Raw genomic sequence first — 24,457 nt, 5'->3', positions numbered from 1 at the left:
AAAATGTGGCTGCAAAAGATTAGGGCTCTTTGAGTTTGAACATGGATCCACAGCAGTTATGATTATTGTGAATGTTTCCGTGCTTCCAGCATTTGTTAATTAAATATTAACATATTTTATTACTTTATTGTAAATGGTAGTTATACAGTGCAATAGTAGAAATGTCATTGAATATACCTGCTGCTCCCAGCCCTGGATGCACACTGTTTGATAGTTATAGAATACCAATGACAGATGTATGTGCCATCTTGTGGCAGTGTGTCATTGCCATAAGTTCTTTGTAACAGTTCCTTCTGCTGAATTGGCAGAATTTGCCATCACATATATTTTGATGATCAGAAGGATAAAAACTGTGTTATACATTGTTACAATGTATATTCTGTAAAATGAGCCTGGAGCCAACCACTCACATATAGCAGACCAATGCATGGAACACAGAGGTATGTATCGGGAAACAGGATTCAGACCAGCTTGCAGCGAGACTCACAGTGACCACGGGAGTGTGCATTTGAGTGTCTGCGTAGTCATGTGTGTGAATGTGTGTACTAAAGAGCAAGAACTCAAAATTTAATGTGAATGCTGTTTCCTGTAATGTGTCTTTGTGCTCCAGACATTGATCCACTATAGGTGAACAGTTGCCACTCCCTTATTTCATGTACTGCCCATCCAGGAATTCCCATTATTGTAACTTGTTTTCTTTTTAGTCACTGCATTTAACTAAAAAAAGATTTATTGAAGATCTGATGATGTGCTTATAGAAATCTTTTAACAGGTTACTTTAAAATACAATTATGCAGTAATACAAATATAAACTAAAAACCAACACTCACAGGTAGCAATGGAGTCATAGGAAAAAAAGATTTGATAGTTTTATTTTAATATTTATACAGGGTGAGTCAAAAAGGACTTTGGGATGATATAGAAATTTATTGAGATAACTTACAAAATCCATAGATGTATTATGTTATAGTAGACAACCTCAAATTTCACAAAAAAGTGTCAAGTGTCATTTTGGTCCAGTGTGACTACCATTTGTGAGGCCACAAATATCCCACCGGTAATCAGTTTCTTCTCACAATCATTGCAGCAAATTGGGCGTAACTTGTGCAATGGCAGTGTAGATTCTATTTTTGAAGTCAGATAAAAGTGTAGGCCTGCTTCGATGTTCATTAGCATATTCGGTATGAAATTTATGCTGAACAGTTGTCCATTTTAACTGTGCACTACGCTGGCACTCCTGATAGTGGAACGTGGTACTGTTGCACTATGTGAATCAAACTTAAGGTTGTTTGCTACAAAATGACACATCTACTGATTCTGTAAGTTCATGTCATTCCAAAGTTTTAAAGAACTTTCAGACTCACCCTCTACTAATATACACTGATCAGCCAGAACATCATGAACACCTACCTAACAGCTGGTACGTCCACCTTTGGCACAGATAAGTGGCGACGCATAGTGGCATGGAAGCAATGAGGCCACGATAGGTCGCTGAAGGGAGTTTGCACCACATATGCACAAACAAGTAATCCAATTCCCGAAAATTTTGGGGAGGAGGGCGATGAGCTCTGACGCCACATTCAATGACATCAAAGACATGTTCTGTTGGGTTCAGATCTGGCAAGTAGGAGGCCAGCACATCAATTGGAACTCACCACAGTATTCCTCAAATCATTACATCACACTCCTGGCCTTGTGGCATCATGCATCATCATGTTGAAAAATGCCACTGCCATCAGGAAACATAATCTTCATGAGGGGATATATGTGGTCAACAGTCAGTGTATGATACTCTTTGGCCCTCATGGTGCCTTGCATTGAGTTTCACTAGACTCACGGATTCCCAAACGAATGTATCCCAGATCATAATGGAGCGGCCACGAGTTGGTCTCCGTCGTGCAGTACAGGTGTGAAGGGGCTGTTTCCCTGGAAAATGATGGATTTGCCCTCCCATTGGCATGATGCAAAAGGTAGCAGGATTCATCAGACCATGCAGTGCTCTGCCACTGCCGATGGTAATGTGCCCTTTCAGTCATAGTGGCTGATGTGGTGTGAACAGGAGTGTACATTGCACTTTGTGTTCACACACACTTGTACTCTGCCCAACATTAAAATCTGATGCTAACTCCACCACAGTTTGTCAGCTGTGCTGTTTTACCAGTCTGCCCAGCCTACAACGTCCAACATTTGTAATGAGGGGTGGCCACCCAACTGCACAACAATTGGATGTGGTTTCACCATGTGCTGAAGACACTCACCACAGCTCTTCTCGAACACCTGACAATCGAGCAGTTTCCAAAATGCTTGGGCCGAGTCTCCAGGCCATCATAATCTGCCCTCTGTCAAATTCAGATAGATTACCACCATCCCCATCCTACTCAAGGACAGCATGCTCACATGCACCATGTGTATGTCTGACTAGTAGTCATTCTTTGCCAGGTGATGCTGCTATCGTCCGAACGGATTTATATCGACAGTAGGTTGGTGGTTATAATGTCCTGGCTGATGAGTATACTCTATTGACTTTTCATCAAGGAGAGCTTATGTGCAAATCAAGTCTGTTGTTTGGAATAAGGTACAAATGAAGCTATCATTTTGTTGTTTCTGAGAGCAAGATTGAAATTTGGTGTTAGTTTTTTGTTTGTTATAACAGAGAATTTGAGATATTACTATATACTTGCTATTTACTTTGTTTTCAGATTCATGGCACCATTTACAAACTTTTCCCACAGCTTGTAAACGAAAGTATTCAGTCAGATAATGGCTCTGGTTTACTAACAGATTCATCGTTCTTCTTGAAGCACCAGCTACAGTTACTAGAGGAAGCAGAGAAAAAAATTTTGTGTGAAGATGAACTGATTGCGGCAGTTGGCCTGACAATGCGCTCTGAACTCCTCAAAAACTGCTTCTCAATGAATGTTAATGTCTGGGATGTCACAGCAAAAAATGCTTTTGTATTTTTGCAGGAGATGAAAACAAATCTACACAACCTTGAACATGGTGTAAAGTACATCCTTGACATCTGCTTGAAAAACTCCTCAGACAGGGAATTCTCTTCGTTGATATGGTACTTACATATAGTTATTAAATCTGAAAATGGGACAGTTAACAAAGTCATTCACTTTACTGATGTGTTCAAAAAAGGATGTGATATAAATACAGTGATTTGTAGTGATATTGAGAATCCAGTGCATCGGATTACGGTTACAAGTACACTTGTTTGTAAAATGCCCCCTCCATATTCATCAGAAGATACTGTACTCCCATCATTGTTTCTGCCTGTTGACAGTGTTGTATTAAATGTTGGATATTTCCTCACTCCAGTGTTGTCTCTAAGTGAAGGAATTCAAAAGATTGCCTCATTGTCATCCGGCAGCCTCTACAAGAATGTATTACCAAAGATTAAGGGAAATTATACAGAATGCTCACAGAATTGTGAGGTATCTCCAATTGAAAAAGAATACATATGTAAAATAAAACTACCAACTGGCATCAGTGGAGACCTCTTATGGCAGATCATTTTTAAAAGGAGTTGGCATAGATGTAATGCTGATGTCCATGCATGGGTGAGTCACATATTTGTGGTCAATTTGCTTTAGTCTGTGCTATTCAGATCATGAGAACTTTTTTTACTGTTACTTTCACACACCTGTTCATATTTTTTGCAAGTTAAAGAGAAAGAAAGTATGATGTGTATTTATTTATTGGTGGAGAAAAATGACATGTACAATTTAGCTTTATCAAGAGTGTATTAGAAATGTTTAGTGATCTTCCAGCAGTTCAGGAAATATATGTGAGAGCTTTTTTCCCCCCTTAACTCCCTTACTGATAGGCACTGTTGCCTGAATAAGTGATCCAGGCACAATGTTCAAATAGTAATCTTTAATTTTATTTGTAAAATAAATAGTTTTTCCTGTGGCATTGTGCCCTGTCAGTGATGAAAACGCCTTTGTAGCACTGGAGTTGGACTCTGCATGAATGCCAAAGAATAACTCTTTTATTTCATAACCTGTTTTTATGTATTTGATACAAAGTGTCTCATGTACTGCCATTACAACCAAAAAAAATTTCTAAGAAAAATATATTTCATTTTTGGCTTTTCACTTGTTTGACCATCATTTCATAATTTATCTGACAATAGCTAGATCCCTGGACAAGTCTTTAGAGGAAAGTTTCATTTTCTTTGTGTCAAACAAGTGACGTTACCGTTTATTTCAGCTTCCAGAACCCTAGAAGCGAACTCTTCATGAATGTACAAAATAAACAAAAGTGTCAAATTGTGATGTAAAATCCGAAATAAAGTCCATTAACAAGATTAGGTTTGTCAACAAGAACTAACACTTTACACTAATAGCAAGTTATTAGTGCACACAAAGTACATGTGCTGCAAAAGAAAGTGCTCCTATTTATATATAACAAAGTGTTATAAAAATTACAATATTTCATAAACACAGTTAATAGATTAGAATATAAAACAATAAATAATTGCAGGAATCAAACCGGAGCTCCACACATCAGCATCTAGTGATTATAACTGCTACACTGTGGTGGACAGCATACAGTATGTCAAATTGTGGACAACATACAGTATGCGGAATTGCTCCCCCTTCTTGCAAAACGGTAACCCACTGTTGCAAAGTGGACTATCAATATCTGGATTTAGTCAGTCATCCTTGAGTGGCAGTAGTGGATCCTCCTGTTCTGATGGTGTTGTCACATTCTCATTGTTTCTGTAGTGCCCAAAATGAGTTACTTTCAAAGGCAACATGGTCATGGGGGCAGATCTTAATGTCCCTTGTATTGGCAGCATGGTGGGTTGATTTGGGGGAAGGGACCAAACAGTGAGGTCATCAGTCCCATTGGATGAGGGAAGGATGGGAAAGGAAATTGGCTGTGCCCTGTGAAAAGAACCATCCCATCATTTGCTTGAAGCAATTTAGGGAAACCATGGGAAGCTTAAACCAGGATGGCCAGATGCAGGTTTGAACTGTCATCGTCCTGAATCTGAGTCTACTGTGCTAACCACTGTGCCACCTTGCTTGGTGTTGATCTATGCCTCAGGACTGTGATAAGGTTTCATGTGAAGTTATCCTTTGTGTTGGGTGACAATATGTTTCATGTAATCATCCTCAACATTGCTAGTTGGAAATGAAAACAAAGTGTCCATTGTTGTTTCAACCTCTTAATATAGGCTAAGGAAAACCAGCATGAAACCTATTGTGTCGTGCTTTGAACTGTACGTAAATGGTCATATATTCATATATAAACTGTTCTGACAAAAAGAGACACACCAGTGCTACAAATAAGTCCAGTGCTATGTATTAAGCCATACATTAAAGCCTGAAATCAAAAACAGTTCACAAAGTATTGCCAATGACCTTGCTGCAGTGGTCACACCGGTACCAGTCAGATCACCGAAGTTAAGCGCTGTCGGACTGGGCTAGCACTTGGATGGGTGACCATCCGGTCTGCCGAGCGCTGTTGGCAAGTGGAGTGCACTCAGCCTTTGTAGGGCAAACTGAGTTGCTACCTGATGGAGAAGTAGCGGCTCCAGTCTCGGAAACTGATATATGAATGGGAGAGCAGTGTGCTGACTATGTGCCCCTCCATATCCGCATCCAGTGACGCCTTGTGCTGAAGATGACACGGCGACCGGTCGGTACTGTTGGGCCTTCATGGTCTGTTCGGGAAGAGTTAAGTTTAGTTTTTTCACAAAGTATTACACACTGTCAAAAATTTTTGTAAAGAATAGGAAGAGCTATCCAGAGAGTTTGGATCAGTGAAACTCATAATTCCGATGACCCTCTTCTGTTTCGTAAAGTCTATTTACTTTTGATTGCTATCCCCAATATATGTCATAAGTGAATGGAAATGCAGCTTTTATTATTTCCAAATCACAAATAGATGCAATTAAGCAAATGGGAAATGCTGTTGAATTCAGTCTTTTACATGGGTGAAGGATGTGAATGGGCTACATGCCAACTTCTTTAAATCTAAGTTGGGTTACTGTTAATTTGTAATTCCAGGAATTAGTAATCATATTCAATTGCTACTGGAGGCCATTTGTCTCTAAATGGTAGGTGTTTGTTATCTTGTGGACAATGTTGCATCATGAAATTACTTCAGATTTTTCCAAAATCAGTGATCATTCATTACATGAGGTCCTCTCTTAATTGATAATGCAGCCAGTGCATACTTATTCCCATTTGTCAACTTGGAAATCTCCCCAAGAGGTCAATCCAGTCTAGTGAAATGGAGCAACTATAGAAGGAATTTATACCAGATGTTCTGTGGACAACTGAGGCATATGCTTCCATCTTTGGTATTTCCTGCAGTGGCTTACGTTGTGCCTGACAGATGGGCAGAGACCTAGCAAGTGATGCGTGCTTCTGGTTCTATCAAAGGTCTACACATATTCCAGATGACTTCATGTCAGAGTGTTGCAAAAATAATTCAGTTCATCTGGCTGTAAATTAGTTGGGATGATGAGTAACCATTTCCATCTGATTGAATCATAATTCCTTTTGTACAGTAGTCCACATATTAATCTGAATTATCCTTTGTCAGCTTATTCATTCTCTTAGGCCACTATTGTTTCTTGGAGCTTTGTTTTATTCAGCAGCAATATTCGTTAGAGAAGTAATGACTGTGCTACCTCCAGCACTGTAATCTAATTCCAATCCAATAGACTCCACGAAAAACCTTGTGTTTGCATCCATTCTCGTATACTACCAGGACATATTCCTGAAATTTAAATGCTCATGTTGCCACTCATCCTGATGGAGTCTTCAGACTTGTCAGACAGCAAAATAATGGCAGTCAGTCACAACAGTGAATTATCTGTCATCAAAATAGCATTAGGTGCCCTGTCTCCGTGGATTTGCACAACAACATCACCTACCTCTTAATCACCAAGTAACAGTGTGGAATTCCAGTTCACCTTTCTTGACCAAAAGCGCCAAGAATGATTTCAGCACCTCCTCAAAAATACAAAAATATCTCTTGTTTGTTTTCAAATTCCTTTTCGCATGGCCTTATTTGAGGCAGGGCAATCTCACTTGTCCAAGATACCTCTTGCCTCCTTCAAACTGTCACATATGATCCAGAATTTATGAGAGTAGAGTTATCAACAAGAACTGATCCTTTATATTGAAAATACATTTATTGAGTACAGATAAAAATACAAGTGGAGATGAAATGCCTGGTTCGACATAAAGTGCTTTTATTGATACATACATAAAATATTGTAATAAGTCCCAGTATTCCATAAATAAGTCCCAGAACCTTATAGAAATTATGAATCTTAAACAATAAATAGCTGCAAGAGGTGAGAATCAAATCGGTGATCGTACATTGCCGTCCTGTGACTATAACCACTACTCCATAGTAATGACAGCCCACAATAGTCTGCACATCCTGATGTGTACTAAAGTTTGGTAACTGCTTAGATATGTCATTCACATATGAATCCATGCTTTGAAAGATGAATCAAACTTGATATTCTGTATAGATGTACCAAGTTATGGTACCCAATAATTAAGGCACTGTACTTGAGTGTGGGGGCAGTGAGTTATAAATCTTTATCCTGCCATTTTAGGGTTTACATGGTTTCTTCAATCAGTTAAGGTGAAAGCAGGATGATTCGTTCGAAGATATTTCTGATTTCCTTCGCCATTCTTGTCTAGGCCAAGCTAGTGCTCTATAATGATGTTGTAAACAGTTTGTAAACCACAATCTTCTTATGTTAATATTAGACCGACAAAGCACACAACAAAATGTGTATTTTCATTGACACAGTGCAAATTTTGAATAATGTGACAAGTAGTAAATTCACAAAAGTTATAGAAAAGCTGGACAGTTCTTAGTTTCAGGAGGCACAGCCCCTGAACTATGACAGGAACATGTAAAAATAGAACACAGCATTCCTAATTTATGTAAGGATAGATTCATTCCTAATGGATTAAAGACGAATTTATTGTGGATAATAACCTTGTGATTACATTTACTATGTTGATACGCGTTGTCCTTTGCTTTCTACACATGTCCATGGCTGATTTAGTTTGTATCGTACAATGGGAAATCCAGGATGGATTGTAACAATGTTATGGAAAAGAAAGTTGCCACTCACCATGTAGCAGAGTCTCAGATAGGCACAAGCTGCCAGAGGCTGCATTCATGTGTGTTTTACTTGTTTGTTTTGTTTGTGTGTGTGGGGGGGGGGGGAGTTTCATCTGTTTTCGACAAAGGACCTTGATGACCAAAAGCTTATACTGTGACAGTATTTTTGTTGTGCCTATCTGTGACTCAGTATCTCCACTATAAGGTGAGTGACAACTTTCCTTTTCACAATATTGCTAGTTTCTATCATTATTTATAAAAGGCTCTCTTACAAGATGCGATCAAAAGGTAATAAAAATTTTTGTTGTTCTTAAAGAATCTTTATTTTTTCTTCATCATCAACTTTTTCCCCTTCAAAGTAATCCCCCTCAGATACGATACACTTGTGCCAGCAATTTTTCCAATCTCGAAAGCACTTCTGGAACTCACTTTTCATTGTGGTGTTCAGCTCATTCACCACCTCATCAGTGGTGGCAAAATAACATCCTTTCATGGTTCTCTTCAGTCTCAGGAACAGAAACAAGTTGTAGGCAGCTATGTCTGGCGAATATGGTAGCATTGTGATGAAATTTCCCTAAGTGGTTTTGCCACAGTTCTGGTTGTTTTTTCAGATTGCTTCACTCTAACAGCACATAACTTCCAGCTGGTATTCCTTATTGATCCTGGGACCATAAGACAGGAACTCATGATGCACTATCCCATTGCAATCAAAGAAAACAGTGAGAAAAACCTTCACTCATGACAGAACTTGTTGAATTTTTTTCAGGCTTGGTTCTTCAGGCAGGTTTCATTGAGACAACCGGGCCTTGCCCTTGAGATCATACCAATCATACCTGTTATAACCTTCCTTAGAAGCTCTGGATCGCTGTCAAATTTTATTCAGCATTCTTTAGCAATGTCTACATGACGTTGCTTTTGGTTGAAATTCAACAGATTTTGAACAAACTTTGGTAATACACATTTCATGCCCAAAATTTTCAAAAAATTTCCTTGTCATGAGCCAAAAGATATGCCACACCATCAGCAACCTCTCTGATAGTGATTTTCCAAAAGCATTTTCTTTACTTCTTCCACTTTGTCATCAGTAATTGATGTGCTAGGGCGTCCAGGGTGATCGTCGTCTTCAATGTCTTCTTGACCCTCTTTGGAACATCTATACCATTTGTAAAGTCTTGTCTTACTCATAGTAGATTTTCAGCAAAAGCTACAGCCTGCATTTATTGATCCATCTTTTTCAAAACTAAAAATTCACCGAGCACTTGAAAATGCATCTAACCTTTTCGATGTCAACAATATACTAAATATTCGAAACAGCTGAAAATGCAAATATATATCAGGAAAATGTGTACCAACCACATAAAAAGAACTGAAAATACAATTATAAAACCTGCAAAATTGAAGAAATTTCCATTACTTTTTGGTCACATCTTGTACATGTTAATTCTGTTTCCACTCTTCATTATCATTAAACTATCTTATTAGTTATATGCTACAGCCATCTGTTCTGGTGCTCTGTGTCCAGCCAATGTCGGGTTGCTACTGATGTGATCCAATGGCATGGATCACATTTCTTGGATAACAATACCTTTATATAGTCTATTATTATGATGTGGTCACCAATCCCAAAAGCATTTTAAAGTTTCCCCCTTCTGTCCGTGCCTAGTGTATATCATATGGTCAAATGCAACATTGTTTTTCAAGGTGTTTGTTCATCCTACAACCAAGGCAGAAACTGGGAACCAGCCTGATGTTTACTCTGTCGTCATCCGTTTAGGACACTTTTCACACAGCACAGTGTAGATGGTCAGTTCAGCACTGCAATCACATGTTGATCTATGGCCTGCAGTTATTGGATTGCCTTAGAGGGCATGTTGAGAAACTTAAGGTTTGCAGTAATCTAATGTGTTCTTTCAGCAAGTTCTCTCATTCTCTTTCTTCAATACATGGTTGAAGTTGATTAGTTATTGTGTCCCAATATAGAAATCTCAAATACTTTCTTAACTGACCATTTTGTTTTACTTTCATAGTACAAGTAAAGAGTCAGACTTAAACACACCAAAAATGGGTAGATACTGTCCTTAAAAGATACCATTTTCACTAGAACTCATTGGTCTTAGGGAATTCGTATAGACTAAAGCCAGCAACAGAATTAAAAATAAAAATGTATTGCTATTTGGAATGCTTTTTATTAAAATATAAAATTCATTTTAATTATTTCAAACTTGAAATGGAAGTTTTCTTCCATATACTTTGCCTTTTCTTCCAACTGTTAACAATCCTAGATGTATTTCAAGTCACCTGGAAAGTCATTCAAGAGGAGCAGAATTGAAAGCTTTTGCATGATCATTTTGATAGACTTACAGATTTGTCTTCTTAATTTGAAGTTACATCAAGAAGGTAGTCTTAGTCGAAAGCTGGTTCCTACTTTCCAGAGGTTCTCTGGCACAAATCATCTGTCCTCTGCGAATAATTTTTGTCTCAGTAGTGATTAATGCTGTCACATTCACAAGCAGTTACTATGCAATGGAAAATCATTTTGTGGGTCATTAGTTGCACATTTTGTCACCACCATGTGTTTGAGCAACAAGTAAATCTGGGCTGGAATAACAGTAGTATGAGAAGGATAGTGTGCTGCTTACCACATAGTGGGGATGTTGAGTGACAGACATACACTGAAAAGAGACTGCCACATGACTCTTTTGTACCCCCACTATCCCCCCAATAAAGATTACCACACATCTCAGAAGCAGTCGGCCCTTAGTGCCAAGAGATGACATTGGCCATCTTTGTATGTTATACGTGTGTGTGTGTGTGTGTGTGTGTGTGTGTGTGTGTGTGAGAGAGAGAGAGAGAGAGAGAGAGAGAGAGAGAGAGGGGGGGGACTAGGAAGATTTATCTAGCAGATTCTTCTTCTTCTTCTTCTTGTAAGCGTTTTCTTCCTTAGTGGCATGACTCACTTATAGTTGAATATAGAACCCAGAAAAAGATGTGTGCCTCACTTAATCCTTACCACAACGTGTGACTACCCCTAACAGCACTTATTATGTCAAAAATAATGCTTATTGCACCAAGAATACACTGATGGTAAAAATAATTGCAACACCGAAGGAGTAGTTGTGCAACATAAACGAAAGTTGGTAGGCATGTTTCTATATCTGAAAGATGATGTCTAGGCAAATTTCGCACCAGTCGAATAATAGTGGCACTAGTAGCACCACGATGAGGATGTAAATCATGTTTGCTTGACAAACTGTAATGGTCCTTAAGCATTCATTACCATTCAGATTGGATGTAGTGAGTAGATGTTAGTCAAAATGCCCTTAATGTGACAAAGACGTCATTATCAGCACCTCACTGAGTTTGAATGAGGTAGTGTAATAGGGCTACGAGGAGCTGGATGTTCCTTCTGCAATATTGCAGAAGGATTTGGCAGGAATGTAGCCACTGTACATGATTGTTGGTAGCGATGCCACTACCAAGAGAGGAGACCTTTCAGCTTGGCGTGTGGCTCTGGCACATTGTACTGCATCTGTGGCAGCAATTTGAGCAGCAGTTGGCAACACAGTGACACAATGAACTGTTACAAATTGGTTACTTCAAGGATAGCTCCGAGCCAGACGCCAGTAGCATGCATTCCACTGACTCCAAACCACCGCCATTTATAACTTAAGTAGTGTCCAGCAAAAAATTCTTTGTAGGGCAGGGTGAAGGTCTGTTGTTTTTTCTGATGGAAGCTGGTTATGCCTCAGTGCCAGTGACTGCCAGTTGAGGTCCTGCAACCAACCTGTCTGTGTGCTAAACACTGGACCTGCACCAGGAGTTATGATCTGGGGTGTGTTTCATATGGCAGCAGGAGCACTGTGACTGCAAAATTGTAAGTCAATCTGGCGGCTCAACCTGTTGTGCTGCCATTCGTAAACAGTGTTTTAGGGTGTTTTTTTCAACAGGATAACGGTTGTAGACATACCGCTGTTGTAACCCAGTATGCTCTACAGAGTGCTGACATGTTGCCTTGGCCTGCTTGATCACTAGATCAGTCTCCAACGAAGCAAGTATGGGACATCATCAGATGACAGCTCCAGCATCATCCACAAACAGCGTTAACCATCCTTCCATTGACAGACGCAAGTGCAACAGGCATGGAACTCCATGCCCAAACTGGTACCTTGCACCTGCACAACACAATGCATGCACATTTGCATGCTTGCATTCAACATTCTGGCAGTTATTAATGTAGCAGCATTTCACATTTGCAATGGCTTATCTCGCCCACATATTAACCTGTGATCTTGCAATATTAATCATCAAAATATGTTACCTAGACAAATGTGTTCCCAAAATTTCATTACTTACATTAATTACTTTTTGTTGCTATGATTTTTTTCCCTGTTGGTTTAGATGTTAATTTCACCCAAGATAGATGTTAATATCACCAAAAATGTGTGCTACATTCTCATATTCCTACACATGATTAATCATGTACGGTCACACTTCATCTCGTTGCTTTCTGATGGCCTTCTTGTTAGGTCTCTGGAAGGTATGTGTGATGGGAGCCTTTCCTCATTCTATTTTATGGATTTTCTCTGTCTGACTCACCTTGGTCGATCTTCAGTGCTGACTATTTCATTGTGTGGTTTGACATACTTTGTGTGATTCTTCAGTTTGTCATGGCATTTTTGTTGATCAAATAGTCCACGGATGTACTGCAAGTTCGTAGTTTCCAACAGGCACAATATTTCAGTGATCAGACATGTCGCCGTCATCAGGTGCATTGCCAATTCGTCAATGCACCTGACAGTAGTAACACGAAATATTGTGCCCCCAGCAGCATACCCATGGACTGTTCGATTGACGTACTAGGTTATACCTCTTCCTTGTCATAAATGTCTTTGACATGCAGAGAAGAAGTCGTGAGTATCAATATGAACGTTAAATACTTGGTAAAGGACACCTACAATTTTACTTGTACATCTCACAGAATCTGAACTGTAGTTACAAGAGAAACATTCAAATAAAATTTGTCATCTGTTGCTATAAATTTTGTAATTGATCTAATATATTTAGTGTGAAACTGCATTAGTGGTATGTAGGTAGCTGTTAAAATCTTTTTGTTTCCGTATTGAAAACAATTTGACAATACTCTTTTATAGCACATACACTAACTTTTCTTTTACCCCCTAGTGGCTGGTTAATTTACTCATTTTATATTTGGTGTAATAATTCCATATAAGTGAATCATTGTCTAACATACCATGATATCCACTTACTGAAAAGAAGACATGTACAATCAAAATTTATGTTAAAGTCTAATAATTTCAATTTGGGAGATATTCTGTTGATTCAAATAAAATTCCAAGTTAGTTAAAGTTATAGCTTATTAGTTGTAAGTATTTGCCTTTCCAGGTGAATCACATTGTCAATCTGAATCAATGATTAATTATTATTTCACTTGAGTATTCCCTTACCTTGTCTTCCCAGGCAATTTTAGAAACACTAACTGCAGTTAAGTGCTAATCCTGACTGTGTATTGAAGAATGAATGTGATGTATACAGTTTTATCTTAACGTAGTTCCAGACCAGCAAGGACAGGGTTCGTGTGGATCAGATGGTTTGGGTCAGAGTGGGGCAGAATTTATGTAAGCTCATTGTTAATGCAGGCATTACTGCTGTAGAACTACAATCTAAAGATCCTCTGACTCTCCATGCCTTCAAACAGTGCATAACTGAAGAGATGCTCACTGCTGGCAGACATTCTCAGGAGGTGAAGATTCCAATATCAGTTGTAGATGTTGCACAGGTGAGAAGTTTCTTCAGATGCAAGATCACTTGCAGTACTGTCTGAAATTTATGTTTTATGGATCACTGTTTAGTACCTAATGAAAATTACTTAAAATACTTGCTATATATCCTGTATTATTAAGAACTTAATGCAATAATGTACACAAAGCTCAAACTTTTTTTTTTCTTATTTGAACTAGCTCTTAATAAATAAATAACATAGGTGAGAAGGTAAGCTCAAAATAAAACAGTAAAAAATAAGAAATAGCAAATTGTTTGAGAGGAAAGCTGTATTGAAACAAGTCAGAAGTAACAGTGGAATATAACAGCTGCGATTCATATTGAAATTGTGATGAGATGTAAGCAATTGACAGAGACGGAAGCCACGTACTGTTCAGAGGACAAGAGACTACTATATCTGTACATCAGCTGGCAATATGTCAGGAAGTTCTGTGCACAACCCAAGTGACAAAAAAAGCATTTAGTTTTCTATTACAACATTCCACAGCATGTTCATTTATGAGTTATTTGATATTGTTGAATAATTTGTTTGACTCAGTTCACTGACATTGAGAGGGAATAACAGATGTCAGGTGATGCATAAGTTGCATGCCTTTTAGAGTAGCTCATCTGTATGTTTTACCAGTAGTGAAATAAGTGATGATTTTGAATAGAGAGCACCATAATATTTTTGTTTCTACAGAGAAAGAGATTCTACTAGCATTTACAAGGATTTGTGATTGGGTGTGGTGCAAGTTTCCAGCCAAGATCCCAAGATCATTTTTATGTAGCTTCTTACACCTTTTTGCACTTCCTAGGCATTACACAGCAGAGAACATTAAATATTTTGTATGTAGATTACAGAGCTCAGTCATACCCTCCTCTAATATACCAAGTGAACCAAAATTTGCCACAGTGCAATTCCTTGCGTACTAAAAGTTCAAAAATAATTGTAACAAAATTTCATCCCATATGCATTTTCAGTAGAAAATGAACAACAGAGAAAGGCAATTATGCATCCCTGTAATCAGATGTTTTCTCCATTGAGAACTGAGTAGCTGAACTGCCCAGTTAGTGCTGTTGCAACCCATCTGTTGGGGTCACGTTGTGATTAGAAGGTCAAATATAGAGTGAGGGTGAGTGGTCCATTGGACGTATGCAGGTGTCAGTGATGCAGTGGTATCTGTAATAACATTATTTATTTTGCAGAGTGTACAAAGGGATAAGTATCTTCAAAGATATAGTCAGTAATTGGGTGCAAGGGCACATGCCACAAAGGTGTGCGGGAGTCATGACATCGCCGCCACATGTCAGTGCCATGGCCATGTGCAGTGCTGCTGGCAGCGGTAATTGGGCGAGGAAGGCATTGCTCACCCAGATGTTCCACAGTGACCTCCTATGGCTCCCACCTCAGCATTCTCGAAGACAGCCTATCGCACACTGAGGTGGGTCAGGTGGAGACAAGAACTGTGATCCAGAATGTCAATTGTTGTGAAAGCTTGCCCCTGGTCAACTACTGTGGGTCAACTAAGACTGCAGGAGATGCTCAAGAGTCAGCCAGAAGGCTGCGTAGACATGCCTTGCCTGGTCAATGCAAAGATGACAGCTTGTAGATCATTCGTGATGACTTAGTGGTTAAGGCCGGCCACTCACCAGTCTCCTCGTCCACAATGACCCACTAAGCAACAATGGCAGGTCATAGTTGTAGAGTGTATCAGGTTGGCTGCCTCTCAGAGTTAGCGGTGGCAAGCAAGTAGCAGGCTGTCCATCATTGATCAGCTTGTCATGGTTTCACTGAAACTCAATAGTTTGCCTTTCTCATTAGTTCTAGTCACATGGATGGAATGGCAGCATGTGTTCTTGATATCTGAAAGGCTCTGTTTAAAAGGGCCGAGTACACACCTATGGCATGATGGCTCTGACTGTATGAGCAGATTTGTCCTTGTCGCTCCTTGCCTCGCTATGATAATTCAATAATAATTATGGGTAGCCAAGCTCAGTTCTTTCCTGTTTACATCTGATATTGTAGTGTTGCTTGGCCAATGACGTTACATAGTGTTACCTCATAGTGCCTTGTTAAGTAACACATCAGTGCTTGGGGAGTTTCTGCCTGCCCCGTGCTGTGGTCTGTTAAACATACCGATTGTCACATCAGCCCAGCACTAACCTACTCTGTTCTGTGCTCAGCCCCAAGCCTCTACAGTAAGATAATTCTGTTGCACTACACTCCTTCCCTGTTTCAAAAAATTCACATCTCGAATTTTGCCTCTTGCTTATTCTTTATACTAATCTCATAAATCTAATTACATAATTGTGCATGGTGCAAAAGTTTGTTGCTCATGGGAGCTGACTTATTGTTTCACAATTCTTTATTATCATCCTGAAAGTTTTGGCTTGCTGAGTCTTTTTTACAGCTATTTTCTGTTATCCTTATTTGCCTTTCACAAAAGCTTTTTTTATTGTTCCCTTATTCTGCATTTCTCAGTTTATGGTAGTTAACTGCTCAAAAAATATCTGATGTGTCGATAAGTCTAGAGAATGGATACTTCTCTGTCCGCGGAAAAAGTAAAGTACACAAATTGCTATCAGTGTTTCATCAATCTTCAGCAACTGTATTTATCAAAATAATCAGCAGTTAGTTAAAAGAAATTTTAATTCCTTAACAAGTTTCAGGCACTTAGTGTCAAAACTATCATATTATTTGCGAGTGTCACCAATAAGATGCGTGCAGTGTATTGCTGTGGTCATGTGGTTCATAGTGCCTGTACAAAAATGGTTATTAACTGATTAGCTCTAGTTCTGGCGTGATGTCTGTACTTGTTGTTTAGCTTCTTTATACCATTTTTCTGCAGGCACTATGAACCACATGACCACAGCAATATGCGTAAGCATCTTACTGTTAGCACTCATAAATAATGTGACAGTTTTAACCTTCTGAAGATGGGCTCTAAAGTGCCTGAAACTGGTAAATGAAATAAAATTTCTTATTTGCAACTTACTGATTGTTTCTCTATATAAATTGTTGTCAGTAACACAGAAAGATTAGTGGTTGTAATGCTTATGGTTACCATTTTTGGCATTGGATCTCCTGGTATTCTTGAATATGTTGCAACATTTGTCCCATGGAAATTTTACCCTGCTGAAATGCCATCAGTGTGTCTAGGGAATGTATGACAACAGGATTCAGTGTGTGGGAAATGTAAGTTAGATTTTGCATTGGCAGCACTTGAAACAGTTTCTCTGGCCAGTATAATGCAGAGGGAGTGAATCAGTGTACGGTCGTACCTGTGAGTGTAGCTAGTAGGTGGAAGGGTGTCCCAAGTATCTCACAAGCATCATCTACCATGTGACAAACTTCACCATTGCCTGAGGTGTTCCTTCCCTGTAGCAGTTCATAATTACAGCTTCTGGTTCAGAGACTGAGTATAACCAGTGTGCTTCTACTTTTTGAAAATGAGACACAAGTGTCAAATTTCATTCCGATATTCTGTTGCCTTAGTTATCCCCAGAAACAGTTGCATCTCACATGTCTGAACATCAGACTGCACTTCTCAGGTTGGGCAAATGCTGATATTCTCTTTCAATCACTCTTGTAGGTCACTCAGTCACATATGAGTGTGAGCTTCTCCATGCTCACAAATAGTTAACACCTGTTGCGTTCTTACTTGAACCCATTTTCCCATCACTGTCCATCTGACTGGATAAGCGTGAACCATGTAACTTCGATATCGTGCATTCATCCCCACCGCTGGTAGTTGGGCTGACACATAACTTTAGCTCTATCTATATTTACTTGTACATTTGCTGCATGATAAAATGCTGCTAAGTTTTTCTCTGATGCCTCTGCTATGTGTCATAGCTCTGTAGGAAATTCTTTTTCTGATTGTTGCAGTTGTTATGGTGTCAGTAATATCGAACTGTAGATTAAAACTGAAGAAACTGCAAAAATGTGAGAAATTAAGGAGATGGGACCTGGATAAACTGAAAGAACCAGAGGTTGTACAGAGTTTCAGAGAGAGCATAAGGGAACAATTGACAGGAATAGGGGAAAGAAATACAGTAGAAGAAGAATGGGTAGCTCTGAGGGATGTAGTAGTGAAGGCAGCAGAGGATAAAGTAGGTACAAAGACGAGGGCTGCTAGAAATCCTTGGGTAACAGAAGAAATATTGAATTTAATTGATGAAAGGAGAAAATATAAAAATGCAGTAAATGAAGCAGGCAAAAAGGAATACAAACGTCTCAAAAATGAGATCGATAGGAAATGCAAAATGGCTAAACAGGGATGGCTAGAGGACAAATGTAAGGATGTAGAAGCTTATCTCACTAGGGGTAAGATAGATACAGCCTACAGGAAAATTAAAGAGACCTTTGGAGAGAAGAGAACCACGTGTATGAATATCAAGAGCTCAGATGGCAGCCCAGTTCTAAGCAAAGAAGGGAAGGCAGAAAGGTGGAAGGAGTATATAGAAGGTTTATACAAGGGCGATGTACTTGAGGACAATATTATGGAAATAGAAGAGGATGTAGATGAAGACGAAATGGGAGATACGATACTGCGTGAAGAGTTTGACAGAGCACTGAAAGACCTGAGTCGAAACAAGGCCCCTGGAGTAGACAACATTCCATTAGAACTACTGACGGCCTTGGGAGAGCCAGTCATGACAAAACTCTACCAGCTGGTGAGCAAGATGTATCAGACAGGCGAAATACCCTCAGACTTCAAGAATAATATAATAATTCCAATCCCAAAGAAAGCAGGTGCTGACAGATGTGAAAATTACCGAACTATCAGTCTAATAAGCCACGGCTGCAAAATACTAACGCGAATTCTTTACAGACGAATGGAAAAACTGGTAGATGCAGACCTCGGGGAGGATCAGTTTGGATTCCGTCGAAATGTTGGAACACGTGAGGCAATACTGACCTTATGACTTATCTTAGAAGAAAGATTAAGAAAAGGCAAACCTACGTTTCTAGCATTTGTAGACTTAGAGAAAGCTTTTGACAATGTAGACTGGAATACTCTTTTTCAAATTCTAAAGGTGGCAGGGGTAAAATACAGGGAGCGAAAGGCTATTTATAATTTGTACAGAAACCAGATGGCAGTAATAAGAGTCGAGGGGCATGAAAGGGAAGCAGTGGTTGGGAAAGGAGTGAGACAGGGTTGTAGCCTCTCCCCGATGTTATTCAATCTGTATATTGAGCAAGCAGTAAAGGAAACAAAAGAAAAATTTGGAGTAGGTATTAAAATTCATGGAGACGAAGTAAAAACTTTGAGGTTCGCCGATGACATTGTAATTCTGTCAGAGACGGCAAAGGACTTGGAAGAGCAGTTGAACGGAATGGACAGTGTCTTGAAAGGAGGATATAAGATGAACATTAACAAAAGCAAAACGAGGATAATGGAATGTAGTCAAATTAAATCGGGTGATGCTGAGGGAATTAGATTAGGAAATGAGACACTTAAAGTAGTAAAGGAGTTTTGCTATTTAGGAAGTAAAATAACTGATGATGGTCGAAGTAGAGAGGATATAAAATGTAGACTGGCAATGGCAAGGAAAGCGTTTCTGAAGAAGAGAAATTTGTTAACATCGAATATAGATTTATGTATCAGGAAGTCGTTTCTGAAAGTATTTGTTTGGAGTGTAGCCATGTATGGAAGTGAAACATGGACGATAACTAGTTTGGACAAGAAGAGAATAGAAGCTTTCGAAATGTGGTGCTACAGAAGAATACTGAAGATAAGGTGGATAGATCACGTAACTAATGAGGAGGTATTGAATAGGATTGGGGAGAAGAGAAGTTTGTGGCACAACTTGACTAGAAGAAGGGATCGGTTGGTAGGACATGTTTTGAGGCATCAAGGGATCACAAATTTAGCATTGGAGGGCAGCGTGGAGGGTAAAAATCGTAGAGGGAGACCGAGAGATGAGTACACTAAGCAGATTCAGAAGGATGTAGGTTGCAGTAGGTACTGGGAGATGAAGCAGCTTGCACAGGATAGAGTAGCATGGAGAGCTGCATCAAACCAGTCTCAGGACTGAAGACAACAACAACAATATCGAACTCAGTTGTCTGTTTAGCACAAGATAGACTGCTCCTGTAATGACCCCACCTCAATTCTTGCATAATTGAACCAATCTGCTAATTCTCGTAAGAGTCTGGCTACAGCTAGTTTGCTGTACAGTAAGCTCAGTCATTTTTGTATTTCTCCCTAAATTACTGTTCAGTGTTTTCAATGTGTCCCAAGTGTATTGGGCTAACACTGTGGTTACCTCATTCTCCATCTTCATGTAGTTAAGAAGGCCTTTGTTGCTCTACATTTGACAGTTGTGTCATACGCCATCCTACTATACCTTTGGTAGTGTCTGGCACATTTGCACATGCTGAACTCTGTTATTCAGCTCTTGGATATCTTCATCATCATCTGCTGTTTTTAAGATTTTTCCTCTTTTGTCCAATCACCCTCTTTTTCTGCAAGCTAATGTCTCATGGTACAGTGTCAGTGATTTGCATCAGTTAAGCTCTCAGTTTGCCGCATGACAGCCTCAGTTCATGATATTCACCCTGCTCCACGGTGAGGATTTTGTTACCCTGCAGTTCCTTATGTAACTGCATGAATACTTTCTGCAGTCTGTGAACTTCGTTTCTTTTCTGCCATACCCCAATGGTGACCCTCAATGTCGTTGGTGACTTGTTACCAACACATCATGTTGTTGAATATATAACACACCTGAATGTGAACTGTATGCACTGCTCCTCCCTTGATTCCATGCTGCATCAGGATTACCACAACTCATCCAGTTGTTCCTGGTGATTCATAGCCCTCCTTTGAAAATGTGTATACACACTAAAACAACTAAGAAACAACACATAACTACTATAGAAATATAACAGCCCACAGTACAATTTCACAATGCACTTGACAAGTATAGAATAACTCGTAGACATAACATAACTAAATCTGAATACTACTGTGCTTTCAATGATCTCAGTGGCCTGATACGAACCCAACCTAATACCTTGTCAAAATTTTTTTTCATCTTTCCCTTACACGTGTTTTGATTGGTGACCAACAGCCATTGACCTACTCAATACTGCAGTAACTTTCCTGAATGGTATGTGGACCATCACCGTAGCTCCAACACTTTACCATTGGCTCACTTAAATTTGTGCAATACCTCCCTTATTCTCTTAGCCAATTTCTTAATTGATTCACAGTTTGGTTGTAATTTAGGAATTGTGACATCAAATGAGGATGGCATTTTCCTACCCTACACCACCTCAAAAGGTGAGGGACTTGTACCGGTGTGCACTTTACAGTTATGCGCACAAACTGCATGTTGCAAATATGTATCCCAGTCTATATGACAGCTGTTAACATAATAACTCAACATTTTAAAGATTGTCCTATGCTCTCACTTTGTTCTGCCTTAGTATATGGATGGAATGGGCTTGTTTGAATTTACGCATACAAAGTATGTGACATAACTGTTTCATCGAACTTTACACAAAATTTGTGTCCTGATCCGTGACTAAGGTGTCAGGTACTCCCAGTTTAAGTTTCCAATTGTTTCCTAAAACTGGGGCTACTGTATTAGCCTGCAGGATTAGGAACTGCTTTCGATGCCTCAAATGCTGCTGATCATTGGAATTTCATGCCCTTCCTTAACAACCAATTCAAGAGTTCTGCAATCTGCTCGAAATTCTTAACGAATCTGCAGTAGGAATTGTGTAAACCCAGGAATGGCAGTATTTGCTTTGTTATTTTTGGTGCTGCAAAATTCCAGACTGCATCTGTTAGATGAAGATTGGTTTGAACACCTTCCCCAATAATTACATGCCCAAGGTAATTTACCTGCATGTGTGAAAAATGGCACTTGTTTATGCTAAGTGTCAGCTGATCCACTGTAAATTACTCTCATTGTTCTACATTGTCTAAATAAAATCATTAACTTTTTTTAAACAAAACTATACTTTTTTTCTATCCCAAAGCAGCAAATTTTCACAAGATTAATTTTGTGGTATAATGCTTTTGTATATCTGACAATAAATTTGACAGAATAATTTAATTGGATAGATAAAAAACAGATCACACACACATATAAGAAGGTTGTAATTAGGCTTCAATTAGGAAGTTTTATATAATCTTTGCAGCCATTTGAATGGTGTACTCCATAGAAGTTTACTCCAATTTTCATGGAAACTTGCTTCACTGCATTACACACACACACTCCTGCTTGAGCATTAGACTTTAAAAAGGTTCTACTGTACTTCAGTCAACTCCAACAGAGGTTTCCATCGAAAGTGGTGTATTACTTACCTTTGGTGCGCTAGTTTCCACGTAATGTGGAGTAAAGTTGTAGTGGTGCACCATTCAAATGGCTGTAACCATGTAAAACTCTCCATATTCAATGTTTCTTTTGCTCAGTAACTTCTTGACACATTTACGGAAGAGTTAGGCCTATATCACCAAATTTGTCTTGTATAGATCTCCTAGACCAGTGCAGAAAACTAGCAATGGTAAAGAAATGGTACCCATATCTCTGTAGTCAGTGGAGTTGAGAAAATGTGTTAAAAACGGGCTTTCATGGCCTGTTCGGCCAGAGTTTCAACGGTACTGACCGTCCACCGTGTAATCCTCAGCCCACAGGCACGACTGGATGCAGATATGGAGTAAAAATGTGTTGGTCTATGTTTTATAAGGCCGTGGTTACCATGAAATGAGTCACTTTAAAATTTGTGGTGTAAATTCTGGTATGTACTCAGTGGCATTCACTCATTAGTAGAATGTGTAATATAAGCCAATACCTGAATAATTGTGCAAAAATAGTTCGACTTTAATGCTTTTATAATGGATAGCCTTGTACGAATATGCCATTGACGAGTAACTATTATGATTTCAGAGCATCAGAATGAATCTGGACATTGAAAGAGCTCAGCCAACAGCAGACAACTTAGAAGTACTCAGAAAACAATGGAGAACCTCTGTCACAGAAAAATTACCATCATAGCCAATTATCCAGAAGTGCTACAAGAGACAACGTAATTAAAATTAGTTTGTTAACTGTGAATCTAAGATATTAAACAGTGAGTTACGTTCAAACAGATTTTTTATTCACAGCACAACCTCTGAACTTACCTATCACACATTAATTTTCTTTTTTTCAAACTGATTAATGTGTGCTGCATTTTACACTTCCATTACATTCTTCACTGTCCTAGTTTTCCATGTAACTTCAAAATAAGCAGCTTGAAAGCTAGCTATTAGGTTTTATATAATAACAAAGAGGTAGAATGACTGGCCAGTACTTCCTGAAACCTTCAGAAGGGAGAATCCAAAGTACAAAAGACTGTTTCAACTTACAGAATTTTTAGTGTGTTCCTCTTGGAGCAAAGGAGGACAGGAGCAGGTCACTCATATCCTTGAGAAAGGTTACCAAAAGACAAAAAAAATTCAAGCAAACATTTTCCTTGATACAATTAAAAGCAATTTGAATTTTTCAGTTTGTGCAATCATCATGGTTCAGTCACTACCTTCATATATTTTATGATTCTGAAATGAAGCAAGCATCTAAATAATCATGAATAATACATTTTACAAATGGGTTTAGCTATACAATAGTTGCACATGACTCATGGATTCACTTTCAGTGGAATTTTGTTCCACAGTGACACAATGCAGCAGCATGAGTATATGGTTAATTCAAGCCACGAATGAACTGGCAAGAACATGGCTTGCTCTCTGTGAGATGATTCAAGAACTTAGTTGGCAGTCAGCCACATTCCCAAAAAAGATTCATATAGAGGTCTGGGAGAGTCCATGGTGGCAAATGATGGGCTGCTGTCCATCTCTGGTGCATTTACTACATGCTCTATAGGTCTCGAATCAAGATACCTTGCTAACCAGCCCATAGGGTGAGTCTTTCACTTGTGAGAGATTTACTTGCTACAGCAAATCAACGCAGATGTGCATTATCACTTAAGATGAAGAAATAAACTCAACACCACCTCTGAAACGTGGCTGGTACCTTATCGTAGCACCTATGGACATTAATAGCTCCCATCCAACCACCCACAAAGGTGTGATTCTCTGTACATAGAGAGACCCTCACCACTGTTAAACAGGTCTCTTACTGTGATATTCCTGTGATTGTATTTACTATCAACTAACCTCCACATGAATGTGTAATCACAGATGTGCAAAATAGTATATTAAAAATATTTAAATTCAAAATGCAAATACTTGGTTGCTTTTTCTCTTTCAAATGTAAATACAAAATGGTTTTAAGCAAAAGTATTTAAATGCAAAATATGTTGTTTTTTTTTCTTTCAAAATACCTTTATTATTTCACCAAAAGGAAATAGTCATTTACAAACATTGTAGTGTTTCCAGATCAATTGCAGTGTAGGCACTATCATTGGCTACAGAAGAATCAGAGTCCTCAATAGAGATAAAATAAGATTTAACCTGTTCTTTTTCATCAAAATTTTGCAAGTTCTTCCCATCTTTGTCTTTGTCTTCATCATCTTTCATCTTATGCACTTCTGCAATAAACA

The 24,457-nt window shown here is 38.9% G+C and overlaps 1 protein-coding gene across 2 annotated transcripts in view; it reads left to right on the top strand.

Annotated features, from left to right (window-relative positions):
* The window catches only part of LOC126354920 (uncharacterized), a 60,909-nt gene extending 37,906 nt beyond the window's left edge, over nucleotides 1–23,003 (top strand). The window contains exons 6-8 of one of the 2 annotated variants that reach the window (XM_050005011.1): nucleotides 2,700–3,566; nucleotides 13,688–13,915; nucleotides 22,804–23,003. In XM_050005011.1, the coding sequence (XP_049860968.1) occupies nucleotides 2,700–3,566; nucleotides 13,688–13,915; nucleotides 22,804–22,911 (1,203 nt within the window). In that variant the 3' untranslated portion in view covers nucleotides 22,912–23,003. The remainder of the gene's footprint in view (nucleotides 1–2,699; nucleotides 3,567–13,687; nucleotides 13,916–22,803) is intronic. The other variant, XM_050005012.1, reaches the window with a different exon arrangement.
* Nucleotides 23,004–24,457: the final 1,454 nt, after the last annotated feature.

The sequence above is a fragment of the Schistocerca gregaria genome, chromosome 3 (assembly GCF_023897955.1).
Source record: "Schistocerca gregaria isolate iqSchGreg1 chromosome 3, iqSchGreg1.2, whole genome shotgun sequence".
Classification (NCBI taxonomy): Eukaryota; Metazoa; Arthropoda; class Insecta; order Orthoptera; family Acrididae; genus Schistocerca; species Schistocerca gregaria.
The sequence above is the reverse complement of the archived record's forward strand: the minus strand, read 5'-3'. Positions and strand labels throughout refer to the sequence as shown.